Source organism: Salmo trutta, chromosome 8 (assembly GCF_901001165.1).
Source record: "Salmo trutta chromosome 8, fSalTru1.1, whole genome shotgun sequence".
Lineage (NCBI taxonomy): Eukaryota > Metazoa > Chordata > Actinopteri > Salmoniformes > Salmonidae > Salmo > Salmo trutta.
Window position 1 is genome coordinate 36,660,679 of NC_042964.1, and position 17,570 is coordinate 36,678,248.

Genomic DNA, 17,570 nt, shown 5'->3' on the forward strand with positions numbered 1-17,570 from the left:
GAACTCTTCTGGCTGTACAAAAAAGGACTAATGACACTTCCCTGGCCGAGACAGAAGGGAGGAAAGTGGTCACAAGGCTGAGACTGGGACACACAAGGCTAAATAGTACATTGAAAGTGCTGGCGTAACATCCGACTTGGATGTGTGATCATTGTCAGCAGGAGACAGAGACAGTGGAACATGTTCTATTTCAGTGCTAGAAATATGTGAGAGAAAGGCAGCGAATGTTATTAGATTTGAGGAGTAATGGGGTTGAAGAGCCAGAAAGAGCTGGGGAAATGTTCAGGGGATGTAGTATTTAATGATGTATTTCCTTTCCATAGGAAAACGAGATTATTGGGTAGGATTTAGAGACCTTCGCTATCTCTGGTCCACACTCCAGTCCAGTTGGTGGCGGTAATGCAGTTTAAAGTTGGTTGCCAACCGCGATATAAATTCCACAGAAGAAGAAGAAGACGAAGAACCACGCCTTCTGCACCATCCACTTATTTTTTTGTTACCGTACTGGATGAATTGCACAGCAGCCGTTATTTATTCGTGCTGTGTTGAAAGACGTAGAAAATATTTTTATATTTATATTTAGCAGGAACGCCAAGCCGTAAACATGGGGGAAACCAGACTACCGCGTCATATGTTTTTATGGAGTATGGCAATTATTTACATGTTTGCTTTTGCATCTCTCTATGTTCAGATACCAGGTAAAACAACATTTATCTATTTAACATCTATTTATTAATTGTAATCGAAGGAACCTTATTATTGGTTGACTGTTGGTGTTCAGCTATGCGTTGTTGAGTCGGAAATGAAATGACTACTTTCTGAACTAGCCTGTGTTGTTGGACTGATCGGGCGACCTAATGACAACTTCCACGTGCTAAGCTATTTCGCTAGGTTCATTGCCTTTGCTACAGTGTTACAACTCATCACTATAGCCTAGGCCTAGAAAAGGAGATTGTCTTTTGAGTGTATATTCAGTAGACTATTCAGTTTGATACTTTACGTACACAGATCTACATTGATGTGTTCGTATTTATGTATAAACATTAACTAGTTGTATAGGTGAATGACTTGTTATAGAATGGCCCTACGCGTAGTAAGGGGAACCAAACATTAATGTAGGGTGGTCTTAGCCTCGTACGAACCATCCTGATCTCGCGTGTTCACAAGTTCGTATGTAGGTTGGCAGCTATAGAAGTGATGTGGCCTTAAATGCTATGGCCACGTCCTGACAGCACTGGCCCGTTTATATATTTGCTTGGGGCAAGTGGATGTTTTTTTTACACGGTTGTTGTCGGTGCCTTTTTTATGGGTGTGTCTGTCTGTTTGAGGGTTAGGATTTCCCCCAGAATGTGCACACTGAAGCTTTCTGCAAGCGCTGAGTGCGTTGGGAATAGCCCGTCATCAGTCCAGTACTCGAGCTTGGCTCAGACCCCTAACAGTATACAATAGATCTGACTTGTAGTATCATTTTCACTTTTTCCCAGTCTAAATACGAACTTGTAGTCATGTTGATTTGCCATCACTGTCATTACACCACTTTACTTTATCATGCAGCCATTTTATTATGCTAATTGTATGTGAAATGTACCATGGTAAAATTAGTTTTATATTGAATCTTGGGTTGCTATTCCGTTTTGTCTCAATAGCTACTGAACCAAACGTTCTATTATTATGAAAAGTATACATTCTGAATCGGGGGAGGTTTGACAAAAATCCACTGCTTATTCTTAAGGACATTATGATTTTTTTAAATTTTCTTTTCTTTATTTAAATCTTCAATAGCTTTTACGCAAAGCACGCTATGACTATGAAAATGATTTATTCATAATCAGGGGAGGATGGATAAAAATGTGTTTTTTTTCCTATAAACTTTTGTTTTTTACGTTTAGTCATCAATATCTCTTTCTGTTAAATAAGGTTGTTGGGGTGGGAGGAGGGTGATTAATGGACGGCCCCATTCACTCAGGCTGCTACACGTAGTGGTTTGGTCCACCTGCTGATCAACTCAACATTTAGAACCTGTGTGTGTGTGTGTGTGTGTGTGTGTGTGTGTGTGTGTGTGTGTGTGTGTGTGTGTGTGTGTGTGTGTGTGTGTGTGTGTGTGTGTGTGTGTGTGTGTGTGTGTGTGTGTGTGTGTGTGTGTGTGTGTCAATGACATTTACCCTTGGAATCCTTCACAGCTCGCCATCTATTCGGTGCGGTATTGTCGTCGGCTGTTCCTGTGCGGAACATTCCGTGGATTTCACCACTGTTGTAAAGAAAGGTGCAAACGCTACACCTTGTATTCCAAAACGCCTGGATTTCAGACTAGACGCCGCCAAATTCTAATCATCATATACTCCCGCTGATGTTGGTTTCAGGCGTTTTGGAATACAAGGTGTATTTGTTCTTTTCTTTACACAAACAAACATGGATTTTTGTCCATTCTCCCCCGATTTATGCAATAAGGCCCGAGAAGGTGTGGTATATGGCCAGTATACCACGGCTAAGAGCTGTTCTTAAGCACGACGCAGTGCAGAGTGCCTTGATACAGCCATTTGCGGTGGTATATTGACCATATACCACAAACCCCCGAGGTGCCTTATTGCTATTATAAACTGGTTACCAATGTAATTAGAATAGTAAAAAAAATGGCATACCAGTCGTATACGGTCCGATATACCATGGCTTTTTAGCCAATCAGCATTTGGGGCTCAAACCGCCGAGTTTATAATATAGAATTGATCATTTTCATAGTCATGGAACGCTTTGTGTAAGAGCTATTGAAGACTGAAATCTTATTAGAAAATATTCAAGTGTGGATTTTTCTCCATCCACCCCAGATTTAGATCGTATTATCTTCATAGTCATGGCATGTTTGGCTCAATAGCTACTGATGAGAGAACCACATATCCAAAACACATTTTACCAAGTGCAAAACATGTGTATGTCCATTACTTGCAATCCACTCCATAGTCACTTTACAGACTGGCAGCAGGTGGCCTAACTGAAATAACACATCTCATTTGACGAGTGCTGGCAAGATGAGATGCATTGAACATGACTGAGTCATCATTGCACAATTTAGTGTTTTGTGTTTTACTTTATTTCTCTGCTTCTAATCCCAAATGTGAGCATACTTTCAGTTGGTCCACTCTGTGTGCCAGGTATGTTGTAGTGCCACTTCTGGTCTCTCAGCTTCACCTGTCGTCTCAAGTGTACACTAAATACACTACATTCCAATTAACTGTAGTAAGACTAGCTGTATGCTTTGTTTTTTTATTAAAAAGTTACTCCATGCATAATGCTACATTCCAATCAGTTGATCACAATCTTGGCTCAACCCGTAAGCAATGTTATGGTAATTTAATAATATGCTGGAATACCTTTTAATGAGATGTTCGAACTTCTAAACTCCACCTTTCTTTCACATGTTCCATTTGACTGAATAAGCAGACAGCACAGATAAAACAAGTGTCTTGTTTTCACATACATGACCTTTGACCTATTTAGCAGGGTACCATAAACCCACTTACTTTAACTATCTGAACATGACCTCTATTCACTAACCCCATTCTCAATAAACACAACCCCCCTCCCTCTCTGTTTTGTTTATCCATCCCTGCTCTTTGTCTCTGTGGCCAGGTCTCTATGGCAATGAGGGGGTCTTGCCTGTGCGCCTGGTGGAGCCCCGTGTGGACGGCTCCAGGCCAGTATTGGAGCAGATACATGCCCACCCCTCCCTGCTGTGGCTGGGGCCCCGGCTGGGTCTGGACCTGGACGCCCAGCAGGCAATGGAGCTGCTCTGCCTGGCGGGGGCGCTCTTAGCCCTGGGAGCAGCCCTGCTGGAGCCCCTCCGAGACAGCCTGGTGTTCTTCTGCCTCTGGGCCCTCTACCTCTCCCTCTGTCAGGTCGGTGGGTGGGGGTGGTTGTCTGTCTGTCTGTCTGTCTGCCATTGGTTTGGTTAGATACTGTACTGTAAATAAATGGTACAGTAAATTAATCAACATCTTTTACTCTTGACAGGTGGGTCAAGACTTTCTGCGTTTTCAGTGGTAAGTGATCTGTTCTGAATTCTCATATGGGCCGAATTGATAGGCTGCAAAGCTCAGACTTTGAAACGGACAGTGTTTTGTTTACTGAAGTGTTATTGCTGAACACAATGTCTACTGGGTCTTTGTGACGTCATTTTGTTATCAGCCATGGGTTTTACTGCAAGAGCATCAGTGTCAGACAAGAAACTGCTATTGGAACCATTTGCCAGTCAAATTCACTATCCGCTCTTCATAATTCTGTGTTGATTACATATTACAAGCTACCGTACAGTGCACCCGTTGTCTATCTTGTGACTAGAACGGTTGTTGAGACTTGGTGCATATGTATCCGTCTTAGACGTCATGCATATTTTATAAAGGTAAGCAGACTTTGCATTGAAGGACATCTATCACACATGTAATATGGTTTTGGAGTTATTGACTTTTAGATAAGCTTGGAGATGTGCTAGAATTGCAACACATTTACTGATATCTGGTTGTAGCAAAGCAAGATGGCGTAAGGCCAGGGCCGGGCTGCCCATTAGGCATGATCAGGCGGCTGCCTAGGGCAGTAGATTGACAAGGGTTAAATATCTTTCAGCCAGTGGCATATGGGATTTTTAAGTGAGCTCTGATGCCACCTTGTGATAAGCAGTGCCCACTTTGTCAAAGGCAGGGGTGGAAAAATATTTTGCTGGTCCATTCCCAGCGTGCCTCTCCAGGGTGCTGTTGGAGAGCTGCATCCACCAACGTTCTGTCTATGAAAAAATCATCTAACAAGAGAAATCACGTAGCAGGTCTAGCCTATGGTAGAAAGAGTATGTATGAAAATGTAATGAGGCAGACACTTTTTACATCATGCACGTTTCGTCCAATCAAATAGCTTAACGGAAATGGTGCCCAGTCAAATAAAAAAATGCGCTGACATGTTAGCGAACACCATATCCTAAAAAAATGTATTTGTCACAGGAATCAGGACAAACAAAGACCTAAAAAGTACGTATTTTTCCCACCTCTGATAAAGACGTATTTTAGATGTCTTTTCAACGTCATTTTGCTTACAGGGACTATTCTAGTTCTGCGGGGGTATAGGGTGGGCGGAATTTGTTTTTGTCTCACCTAGGTCATCAGAACGGCCAGGACTGGGCCTGTGTAAGGCATTGGTTTCCACAGCAATTGCATGGAGTGGTAAATGGATAATAAACAGTGGCCTGGTTGTGTTTTTATAAGTAGTAGTAATGACAATGGGTGTGTCTGAACTGTTTCTAGTTAGCTGGCTATCCCCTAACGCACACCATTTGGTTCTGCATGAAGAGTGCCAACCTACAACCAGTTTTAAGATGCACAGCTACCAGTATGTTTTGCCATCTCAGTGCCTCTGGCTCTAATTGGCATTGCTTCTACTAGGCTAACTGATTTCCTGAAAGACCAGTGTCATTGGATTTGAAGCTCGCTGAATATTTACTGTATGCCACTGTTTTGAGCAGGAATTTCATGTAACCTTCTAGTGCAGGAATTTCAAGTGAAATGTAATCTATTGATTGTATTTACTGATTTAATATGTTTCAACATTGTAATTTCTTTGAGACCTGAGATTTTGGGTTGTTGGAGGGATTTCAGTGCCCTATACATTTATAGTTATGACGTGAGGAGGAGTTGGGATTTTTTTTCAAGGAGAGTGGTATTTGATTATTAATGTCTCATTTGATTCCCTCCCGTAGGGACAGTCTGCTGTTGGAGGCGGGCTTCCTGACCGTGCTTGTCGCGCCGCTCAACCTCCTGCGGTGGCGCTCGGCATTCCGTCAGCATGACGCTGTGACCTTCTGGCTGGTGCGCTGGCTCCTGTTCCGCCTCACCTTTGGCTCCGGTGTCGCCAAGCTGGCCAGCCACTGCCCCAGCTGGTGGGGGCTCACTGGTGAGACAGGGGAACCTGTCCCCTTGTTTAATCTGCACACAATACCCCATAATGACCAAACTGTACTGTTCAATGTATACTGAACAAAAATATAAACGCAACAGTTTCAATGATTTTTACGGAGTTAGTTTATATGAGGAAATCAGTCGATTTAAATAAATTCATTAGGCCCTAATCTATGGATTTCACATGACTCAGCAATGGGTCAGCCAGTCAGAATTAGTTTTTCCCCATAAAAGGTTTTTTATTACAGACAGAAATACTCCTAATTTTCATCAGCTTTTGGGGTGGCTGGTCTCACACGATCCCGCAGGTGAAGAAGCCGGATGTGGAGCTCCTGGGCTGGCGTGGTTACATGTGGTCTGCGGTTCTGAGGCCGGATGGAGTACTGACAAATTCTCTAAAATGACATTATGGCTTATGGTAGAGAAATTAACATTAAATTCTCTGGCAACGGCTCTGGTGGACATTTGTTTTGTGGTCGTTTCTTGTCCCCAGCACAAGGTGCACCTGTGTAATCATACTGTTTAATCAGCTTCTTGATGTGCCACCTGTCAGGTGGATGGATTATCTTGGCAAAGGAGAAATGCTCACTAACAGGGATGTAAACAAATTTGTGCACAAATGGGATCTTTTTATTTCAGCTCATAAAACACGGGACCCACTTTACATCGCGTTTATATTTTTGTTTAGTATATCTTCGGGACTGCAACTAAACGGGAGTCTGTTGGGACATTGGGCTGAAATTGAGACTCCTGATCCCAATGTCAGGCCAGTGTCCCAACAACTTCTGGACCGCAACTAATTGGGAGTCTTATGTTCAATGGTACGAGTAATGTAATGTGAAGACTGGTTGAGTAATGAATACATTACTCATGCTGGTAGATTTATCAATAATGACAATGAGGAAGGAATGCATGTGCTTGGCTATGATTGTAAAGTGTGCATCATGTAAGGGGTATGTACCTCACCCAGCGGCAGTATTCTCATTAACTTCCATGATGATGATGCCTGGAGCCTCACTACACATCAGTCGCAGTTCAGGAAAAGTGTCAGAGATTTAAAAACGTGATCTCAAAAAAGGTGTGAGGTGCAGTGTTATGGCTCAATCTTTACTCATCCGTGTCTCGTATCCTCCCTCCCCTCTGTCACCCCATCAAACCCTTCCCTCTTCCCAGCGGTGAACCACATGTTTGAGGCCCAGGGCATCCCCCTTCCCTGGTCCTGGTTCATCCAGCAGCTGCCAGACTGGTACCTGAAGCTGGGGACTGTCGGTCTGTTGGTGACAGAGATCGCTGTGCCCCCCCTCTACTTTGCCCCCATCCGCAGCCTCCGATTGGCAGCCTTCTACATTCAGGTGTGTGTGTGGTTACACCAGCAGCTGCTAAACATGAGCATGTGAAATGTCTAAGAAAGCATTGAACACACTGATATATAGGCTTCCAGTTTGTTTTCAAAGTTTCCACCCTCCGCCTAAATCGCTATCATGTGTTGAGGTCTGTCTGAGAGGGAGGAGAGGTTCAGAAAGACACCTGCCTACAGTATAATGTATCTAGTCTGTTATCATCCAGGGAATCGCCAGACTCAGATGCTGCTATAAGGCTCTAGACTGTGTGTGTGTGTCATTTGTGTGACATTTGTATGCTTGATGGTGAATGAATGACACCTAACTATACACATGTCTAAGGGGATTTTGAATGTTGCAGGATTGTGACCCCACACATGTAATTTGCATGAGGCCTTTATCTAACTACACCTACCTACTTCTCTCTGTAACTGACAACCAGGCAGTGTACCAGGTGAAGTTAATGTTCTTGGGGAACAATGGCTTCCTCCCCCTCCTTTCCCTGGCTCTGACTTTCTCCCTGTTGGACGACGACCATATCAGCTACTGGCTGGGCCACGGCAAGAAGAAGAGCGCCAAGAGTATGACCTCACTTCTCTTCTTATGCAACCTTCAACTCTCACATCTCACTATGTAACACCAGAGTAGACGTTCAGGCCAGCTTTCTCCCTAATACAGCATGATCCACACCCAGTATGGTGTTTAAGCTGGTGGAAGGTACTATAAAACACAAAGGCTGTTACCGTAATGATCAGCTTCCTTTTCCTATTCTGCCTCTCCAGTTGGCCAACATTGACATTCCGATGGGTGTCCTTGAGTCTTGATGGCAGGGAGAGGAAAAGGGGGGGTTCATTGTTTTATTCTCGGGCAGAGTGGTCTGATCTGGCAGGATGTCAGGTGTTATCCTGTTTAAGTACTTCTGTGATGTATTTTTGTTTAACTACAGTTAACATTCCTAATGTTCTAATGGGTAACCCCTTAGCGTAACTTACAAAATACAGTTTTAGTAGCTGGACAAAAACAAATGATGGGCTCTGTTTGTGATACTAAGAGTACCTAATCTAATTATTTTTTTGGGGTTTTGCAGCCTGGCCCCAAACCATAATGTCATTGGTGTTGCTGGCTGTATTTGCTGTCATCATCTATGGAACTAAAGTGCTCTTCACACTGGAGATTGACTGGGAGGCCAAGACTATTACCTATAAAACCGGTAGGTTAACAGTGCATTCGGTATTCAGACCCCTTGACTTTTTCCACATTTTGTTACGTTACAGCCTTATTCTAAAATTGATTGAGCAACTTTTAAAATTTTTATCGACACACAATAATGACAAAGCAAAAACAGGTTTTAAGATTTTTTTTGTCATGGTTTGAAAGTTCTTTAGTGGCCTTTTGGCAAATTCCAAGCGGGCTGTCATGCATCTTTTACTGATGAGTGGTTTCCGTCTGGCCACTCTACCATAAAGGCCTGGTTGGAGTGCTGCGGACATGGTTGTCCTTCTGGAAGGTTCTCCCTTCTCCACAGATGAACTATGGAGCTCTGTCAGATTGACCATCTGGTTCTTGGACTCATCCCTGACCAAGGCCTTTCTCCCACGATTGCTCAGTTTGGCCGGGCGGCCAGCTCTAGGAAGAGTCTTGGGGGTTCCAAAGTTCTTCCATTTAAGAATGATAGAGGCCACCGTGTTCTTGGGGACCTTCAATGGTGGACCTTTTGCTCTGATATGCACTGTCAACTGTGGGACCTTATATAGACAGGTGTGTGTACCTTTCCAAATCATTTGAATTTACCACAGATGGACTCCAATAAAGTTGTAGAAACATCTCAAGGATGATCAATGGAAACGGGATGCACCTGAGCTCAATTTCGAGTCTCATAGCAAAGCGTCTGAATACTTACCTAAATAAGGTATTTCTGTTTTTTACCTTTAATACGTCTGCAAAAAAAATTCTAAACCTGTTTTTGCTTTGTCATTATGGGGTATTGTGTGTAGATTGCTGAGGAGTTTTTATTTAACCTCTCTTGGGTAGGGGGCAGTATTTTCACATCCGGATGAAAAGCGTGCCCAAAGTAAACTGCCTGTTACTCAGGCCCAGAAGCTAGGAACCTATTTTCAATGGCTGTCACTTTTATGATAAGGCAAAGTCCTCCCAGATTGCAGTTCCTAGGGCTTCCACTAGATGTCAAGTCTTTAGAAAGAGTTTCAGGCTGGTTTTTGGAAAAATTAGCCAGAATTTGTAGTTTTTCTAGGTGGCCCCCATTTTGGCTGTAGTGTTTCTAAGCGCGTGAATGAGAGCGCGTTCTTTGGTATTTTTCTCCGGTAAAGACAATTACGATTCTCCGTTTTATTTACGTATTAGGGTACCTAAGGTTTGATTTTAAACATTGTTTGACTTGTTTGGAAAAGTTTATTAGTAACGTTTGGGATTAATTTTGTATGCATTTTGATGGAGGGAAACTGGGTGGATTATTGACTGAAGCGCGCCAGCTAAACTGAGTATTTATGGATATAAAGAAGGACATTATCAAACAAAAGGACCATTTGTGATGTAACTGGGACCTTTTGGAGTGCCAACAGAAGAAGATCATCAAATGTAAAGTGTTTTTTATATCGCTATTTCTGACTTTCGTGTCACACCTGCCTGGTTGAAATGTTTTTCATGGTTTTGTATGTGAGGCGCTGTCCTCAGATAATCGCGTGGTGTGCTTTCGCCGTAAAGCCTTTTTTAAATCTGACACAGCGGCTGGATTAACAAGAATTTATTCTTTATTTTGATGTATTACACTTGTGATTTTATGAAAGTTAAATATTGATAATTCTGTAGTTTGAATTTAGCGCTCTGCAATTTCACCGGATGTTGGCCAGGTGGGATGCTACCGTCCCACCTGCCCATAAGAAGTTAATTTATTTAATCAATTTTAGAATAAGGCTGCAATGTAACAAAATAAGGAAAAAGTCAAGGGGTCTGAAGACTTTCCGAAGGCACTGTAATACTGTATACCTAGTGACTCGGTAGGTTAACGTCTATATATTACTGTATACCTAGTGACTCGGTAGGTTAACATCTATATATTACTGTATACTTAGTGACTCGGTAGTGTTGCTTTATTTTATTTCCTGTAGGATGTCAATCATTGACACTACATTATGTTAATGGTTAAGTGATTTTGTTTCATGTATTTTTCCTGTTTTGTAGCCTTCACCCAGCAGCAGTTTGGCAATTGGTTGAAGCTTGTGACAGGACCCACTATCTGGGTAGGAGTTCTCTCTCTCACCTGGGAGGTGGTGGCAGCCATGCTGGGGTGAGTAGAACTATATCATAGTAAAAACAGTATCTGTAATACAGTTTGTGATTCAAAGATGGTAATTCTTAGGGCCAGGAGTTTTTCAATAGCGAAATACAGTTGAAGTCAGAAGTTTACATACACTTAAGTTGGAGTCATTTAAAACTCGTTTTTCAACCACTCCACACATTTCTTGTTAACAAACTATAGTTTTGGCAAGTCGGTTAGGACATCTAGTTTGTGTATGACACAAGTAATTTTTCCAACAATTGTTTACAGACAGATTATTTCACTTATAATTCACTGTATCACAATTCCAGTGGGTCAGAAGTTTACATACACTAAGTTGACTGTGCCTTTTAAACAGCTTGGAAAATTCCAGAAAATTATGTCATGGCTTCAGAAGCGTCTGATAGGCTAATTGACATAATTTGAGTCAATTGGAGGTGTACCTGTGGATGTATTTCAAGGCCTACCTTCAAACTCTGTGCCTCTTTGCTTGACATCATGGGAAAATCAAAACAAATCAGCCAACTGAGTCAATTTCCAAACTCCTGAAGGTACCATGTTCATCTGTACAAACAATAGTACGCAAGTATAAACACCATGGGACCACGTAGCTGTCATACCGCTCAGGAAGGAGACGTGTTCTGTCTCCTAGAGATGAACGTACTTTGGTGCGATAAGTGCAAATCAATCCCAGAACAACAGCAAAGGAGTTGTGAAGGTGCTGGAGGAAATGGGTACAAAAGTATCTATATCCACAGTAAAACAAGTCCTATATCGCCATAACCTGAATGTCCGCTCAGCAAGGAAGAAGCCACTGCTCCAAAACCGCCATAAAAAAGCCAGACTACGGTTTGCAACTGCACATGGGGACAAAGATTGTACTTTTTGGAGAAATGTCCTCTGGTCTGATGAAACAAAAATATAACTGTTTGGCCATAATGACCATCGTTATGTTTGGAGGAGAAAGGGGGAGGTTTGCAACCCGGAGAACACCATCCCAACCGTGAAGCACTGGGGTGGCAGCATCATGTTGTGGGGGTGCTTTGCTGCAGGAGGGAATGGTGCACTTCACAAAATAGATGGCATCATGAGGCGGAAATTATGTGGATATATTGAAGCAACATCTCAAGACATCAGTCAGGAAGTTAAAGCTTGGTCGCAAATGGACAATGACCCCAAGCATACTTCCAAAGTTGTGGCAAAATGGCTTAAGGACAACAAAGTCAAGGTATTGGAGTGGCCATCACAAAGCCCTGACCTCAATCCTATAGAACATTTGTGGGCAGAACTGAAAAAGCAGTTACACCAGCTCTGTCAGGAGGAATGGGCCGAAATCCACCCCTTATTGTGGAAGGCTACCCAAAACATTTGACCCAAGTTAATGAATTTAAAGGCAATGCTACCAAATACTAATTGAGTGTATGTAAATGTCTGACACACTGGGAATGTGATGAAAGAAATCAAATCTGAAATAAATCATTCTTTCAACTATTATTCTGACATTTCACATTCTTAAAATAAAGTGGTGATCCTAACTGACCTAAGGCAGGACATTTTTACTGGGATTAAATGTCAGGAATTGTGAAACTGAGTTTAAATGTATTTGGCTAAGGTGTATGTAAACTCCCGGCTTCAACTGTAGATCTAGTTCCACTGCATTTGCTGACACCAGAAAAGTGGTCTCCCCCGGTGCAGCGTGTGTCATCCTTGTTTTGCGTTAATCTCCACTGATCTCAGATCTGTGTTTACTCTCCCCAGGTGTGTGTGTGTTAGAGGCTGTCTCTGGAAGCTCTGGGGTCTTGTCCAATGGGCTGTCATTGCCTCTGCTGCAGTCGCCGTGTTTGCTATCAGTGTGGTGAGTCACACCTCTCAATCACACAGGGAGCCTTTTTAATTGGTTAACTTAAATATTTTTCTTTCATACTTGCATTCATCTATTGAGTAAAACCCATCTAATTACTTTAAGTTAGTGTTTTGTGTAATGGTGAATAATTTTAATGAAGACAGCATAAATCTACCTAATTGGTCTGTTGGAGTTACTATCGGTCTAGTAGTTAGCACTGTTTATAAGATTCTCTCTGATTGGTCATGGTGTTGTCCTCGTCCCCAGGTGCCCTACTCGTCCATGGAGCAGGTGTACAGCAGTAAGATCCTCCCGGAGGTGAGACAGGCCTACAGCCTAGTGGAGCGCTATAGACTGGTCAGTGCCTACAGCCTGGACAGCAGGATGACTGGGGTGGACGGGAGGTCAGAGGTCGTCCTAGAGGGCAGCATGGACAAGAATACCTGGACGGTAAGTGAGCAGGGACCAAAAATAATAGTTTTGGCTGAAAAGTTTTCGGTTTTGTTTTTTCTCAGATTTCACAATATTAGACATGGAATGTCCTCAATCACATTATCTTCCTCAACTACTTGACTTTTATAAAGTAAAACAATCTTATATAGTTCTGCAAAAGATGTATCGTCTTTCAATGCACCTTTCCCAATTGGCCATCCTAGGAGATAGAGTTCATGTATAAGCCGGGAAATGTGGGCATGGCCCCTCCAGTGGTGGCCCCCCACCAGCCACGGTTAGACTGGCAGATGAGCCAGGCAGCCCAGGGACTGGCCGAACAGAGCCCCTGGTTCACAAGCCTAGTGCACTGCCTACTGCAGGGCAATAAGGATGGTATGTACTGCCCTCTGGGGTAATGACTTCTGTTTTTCAATTAAAGTATAGAGCACAGACGTCTTTGTTTTAATATGAGGAAAGCGCAGGTTGCATCTGGCGGACTACTTTTATTTTGACTGTTGATGGATGTTTTTAGGCCTGTGGTCTTTTCTAGGATCGGTCTATTTAATCTTATTGATTATGATCTTAAAGGGAAAAACTGATCCTAGATCAGCACTCCTACTCTGAGACGCTTTATGAATACGGGCCCAGAAATTCAGTGGTATGCGCCTGACATGTAAAACGGCTAGTCAGTGTGAGGTGGGCATGATTTACTCACCCGTCGTAGATCATTAACCTTCCAACAAAGGAGAAATATCAGCAACACTCAGATGACCACTTACCAACATGCTGCACTACATTGCTCACACATGACTCTGTATCTCTCCCTGTGTCCCAGTGGTGAGACTGATCCAGACAGACTCAGCCCAATACCCATTCAGCCAGGCCCCCCCTGTCTACCTCCGAGCCAGTCTCTACAAGTACTGGTTCACCCAGACCGCACAGGACGGGTGAGCAGCCTACAACATCCACTACAGCAGTGGGTGTGCTGGGGAGAGAGTGCTAATGGTTAACCCATGAATTCCTTCGATTATTCAGTCATAAAATCAGTTACGATATACAAGTGAACTTAAATATTCACTATATTAAGAAATGTTATTCATAGAATGCCCACAAAATGTACAGCATGCTAATCGTCAGAATTCGATAAAGCCACTCGATTCAACCAGACACAAATAAAATGTTCCTATGGTAACAAGTGGTGTATTGGTTGTGTCCCTGTCAGGTCTGGTCCTAAAGAGTGGTGGAGGAGAGGCTACTCAGAGGAGTTCTATCCTGCAGTGCAGCTGGGTGGCCTTACTCTGGAGGGCATGCTCAGCCAGCACGGACTCAAGGTAGCTAAGCCTTTTTGCTCAACTGGGTTACGTTGTAACTTTGTATTGTGCTGATAATATCAGTACTGTGGCTTATGATGATTGCCCCTCAACTCCAGATGTGGTGCTGTATTGGCTATATGGAATTCACGCTCCCCTTTGCTTTTTTGTGTGTGTGTGTGTGTGGTGCATACTATTGTGTGCTGTATGGCCAGGTGTACCAAATCTGATTTCTCAGACATGCATACCAACAACACTCACACTCTTATGTGTCTTTGTTGTGTATGTACATGTGCTTACATATTAACTTGTGTCCAGGAGAAGTTCCCGATCCAGCCCAGTCCTGACTCTCCTCTGGCCCAGGCTCTGAGGCAGGTACGGGACCACGTTCAGACTCTACCCGGCCACCTGGTGCTCTGGTCCCTCCTGGCCACTGTCGCCACCATCTGGCTCCTCAAAACCCTGCTCTCTGGGGTCCTGGGGGGCCGAAAGGCTAAACCCACTCCGGCCGAACCCAAGGCCAAGAAGGCTAAGGACCAGCCAGCAGCGAAAAATGCCTCGGCCTCCAGTCTCAAAGCAGAGAGGGAGAACTCTGAGGAGAGTAGACGGGATGCTGACAAGAGCCCTAAGAAGAGGAAGTGATGTGGGACTGCTGCCATGGGACTTCCTGTTACGTTCTTGTTGTTGCCCCTTGTCTCGGGATGGAGGGTGGAGAGAAGGGGTGTTACCTACATGTACATCTCAGGTGTTTCTACAGTAACTACCAATCCGACCAGCTCTTTCTACAGTAACTACCAATCCGACCAGCTCTTTCTACAGTAACTACCAATCCGACCAGCTCTGTGACTCGGAGACCATCACTGTGGCCTTGTATTCAGTCAGTTCTCATCGGTCTCTCTCTCTCTCTCACACACACACACACACACCCATATATTGTACATACACAAGCAAAAACGTGTATTTTCTCTGTGCCTCCTTCCGTCACCGTATTCTCAGGTCCGCCTATGGATGAGTCTTCAGACATGCCTACGGGTGAGTCCCTGACATTACAGTACAGTGGTGCTTTGTTATGAGCTGCTTCTGGGCTTTGCCATCTGTTCTTCAGGGAACACTTTATCTGAATTCTGGGAATGCATTCATACATTTTAACGGTTGTTGTCCAACAGTTTTAATCTGATATTCAGGCTGGGTGCAGTTATTGTACCTCAGTGAACCCTTTCATGGACCGCTGAGATCAGTTTGACTGTATCAGACAGACTTTATTTTTATTTTTTTAAATGTCAAGTTGTCAACAGTGGTTCCATGTAATGATATCAATACCTGGGTCCTCTATCCCGACCACGAGAAACTGAATAGCGACATCGTCAAGAATACTGTATTCTGAAAGCTTTGTCCTGCGAAACCTTTTGCCTTTGAAATCTGTGGATTGCTGTTCTAACTTCAAAACCCTTTGTCGCATTCTTTTTAACAGCTTAAACGCATAACTGCTCCTAAGAAATCTTTATGTTCCACATCTGTGTACATTTCTTGAGACGTGTAGTATTACTTAAGCTTAGTGTATTAGGTTAAAGCACTGCTGCAAAATGAATGGGCTCTAAGGAGACATTCCAAGCCCTAGGGCGCTATTCAGTCTATCGCTGAAGTGGTACAGATCGTGCGATTTTAAAAATGTAAAGCTACTTTTTACTGGTCAGTGTTTTTAATTCTTGGCTGTATGTTGAAACTGAACACTTAGATTTGACAAACTACAGATGGAAAAAGACTGAAACGTACGGTGCTCGTCAGAAACTAGACTTTCTATCTCGGGAAATCTAGTTGAAAAGGTGTGCTTGTCAATACCAGGTAAACTAACAGGTCTGCATGTTAAAGGTCAACAACAACAAAAAAGAGACTTGAGTCTGTGGCTTGGAGCTTCAATCCCCGTTTTTACTTTTGTGGGTTCAATTATTTTAGTGATTCGACCTGGGCTGACGGTTCCTATAGGAACAGACACCGTTATCCGAGACCAATGACCAATATGTGGTGCTCTTTGTTTCTGCATGTATTCATGACAAATGTACAGAGAAGTGTTCAGTGTGAAAGAGCCAGTGGCTCTCTGGTAAGGATCTCACCAGTTTAAGTATGGGGTTGTAGGGTCAGCTCCTGAGTGTGGCTGTGTTGAGCCTCTGTACTGGTTGGAAGGCTGGTAGATGTCATGGGGGGTGACTCCCTGCGGTCCCCTCCTAATGAAGAGTACTAGCAGTTATGGAGAAACTCCTGGGGAAAAGGTGGGCACTTGGTTTTTAAATATATTCTCATTTAAAAACCAAGTGCCCGCTTACGGGAGTTTCTCCATAACCACTGCTCTTTGCTGTCTGTATCGCAGAGGAAACCCCAAGAATTTACCCCTTCTGCTTATGTTATCACACCCTTTAGCCAATGCCACCTTTTGTGGCAACCACTCCCAAGTGGCCTTGACTCACTGACCCGCAGAGTCCTCAGTAGGCAACCATGCCCCAGAGTTCAAACCTATAAACCCATGCTTATGGGGCGAGATCCTAACGCCAGAGTACTTCAAGCTTATGCTTTGCTTCCATCATTTCACATTGAGAGTTCGGTTGAAATGTATATTTGGCTGTGGTTAAACATATTCTTGAGTGTGTTGTATGGATGAATGGAAAGATTTGCTCAAGCTTTGCTTCAAATGTTTTATCAACAAAGACGGTTGCATCTGGTTATCGCCGTTTCATACTATGAAAGATTTGAAATTGTCAAAAAGGGTTTACCCACAGACTTAAAATACTACTTTTGTATATGAATTAACCAACAAAAAAATAATCGGTATAAGGTTTCTTTCACGATTGTGCCACAGGAAGACTGCTAACATTACAAGACAAGGCACTGAGAATGAGTCCATAGTGAGGTTGTTTTGTGGGAGACTGAGCCCTGTTTGTCCTTCCTAGGGCACTGTCCAACTCTCTGAGGAGGATAGTCTTCGGGCTCCACTCAAGCTGTGTCGTGGAAGTTTGGCGCTATTTAAATTGAACGGCAATGTTCCCGCATTCACAGAGAAATGCATTCGTGGTAAATGCTTCATGTCGGCGCAATCGGAAAGGACATTTCTATAGTGCTGAACTTCTGTGATACAGAATGAATTGTGCTCTTAATAGTCCCACAGTGCTGCCCTCCACTGGTCAACATGTGTACAACATGTAGCAGCACTCCACAGCTTTATCAGAGGGGGAGTGATGACTGTGACGTGTCTGTCTCTCTCTCTCTCTCTCAGCAGTCCTGGAGCAGGTCATACGGGCCACCCTCTACCACCTGGTGTTTGTCCTCCTCCTGTTAAAACACATTCATATGTCATCTAGAGTTATCGTATCACCCCTAGAGCAAAGGTGCTACTTCACTGCGTTTAGTTCAATGGCATTCATATTC

The 17,570-nt window shown here is 43.4% G+C and overlaps 2 protein-coding genes across 2 annotated transcripts in view; one reads left to right on the plus strand and one right to left on the minus strand.

Annotated features, from left to right (window-relative positions):
- Positions 1-473: 473 nt before the first annotated feature.
- Positions 474-16,870, plus strand: LOC115198809 (lipase maturation factor 2-like). Its single transcript, XM_029761100.1, has 14 exons — positions 474-698; positions 3,625-3,890; positions 4,006-4,034; positions 5,735-5,928; positions 7,107-7,285; positions 7,716-7,854; positions 8,361-8,483; positions 10,472-10,577; positions 12,327-12,423; positions 12,679-12,861; positions 13,068-13,236; positions 13,679-13,790; positions 14,066-14,174; positions 14,472-16,870. The coding sequence occupies exons 1-14, from the start codon at positions 605-607 to the stop codon at positions 14,793-14,795; spliced, it is 2,124 nt and encodes a 707-aa protein (XP_029616960.1). The 5' UTR covers positions 474-604; the 3' UTR covers positions 14,796-16,870.
- The window catches only part of stab2 (stabilin 2), a 35,071-nt gene continuing 34,327 nt past the window's right edge, over positions 16,827-17,570 (minus strand). Inside the window, exon 67 of the mRNA XM_029761099.1 lies at positions 16,827-17,474. Coding sequence (XP_029616959.1) covers positions 17,415-17,474 — 60 coding nt within the window. The 3' untranslated portion in view covers positions 16,827-17,414. The remainder of the gene's footprint in view (positions 17,475-17,570) is intronic.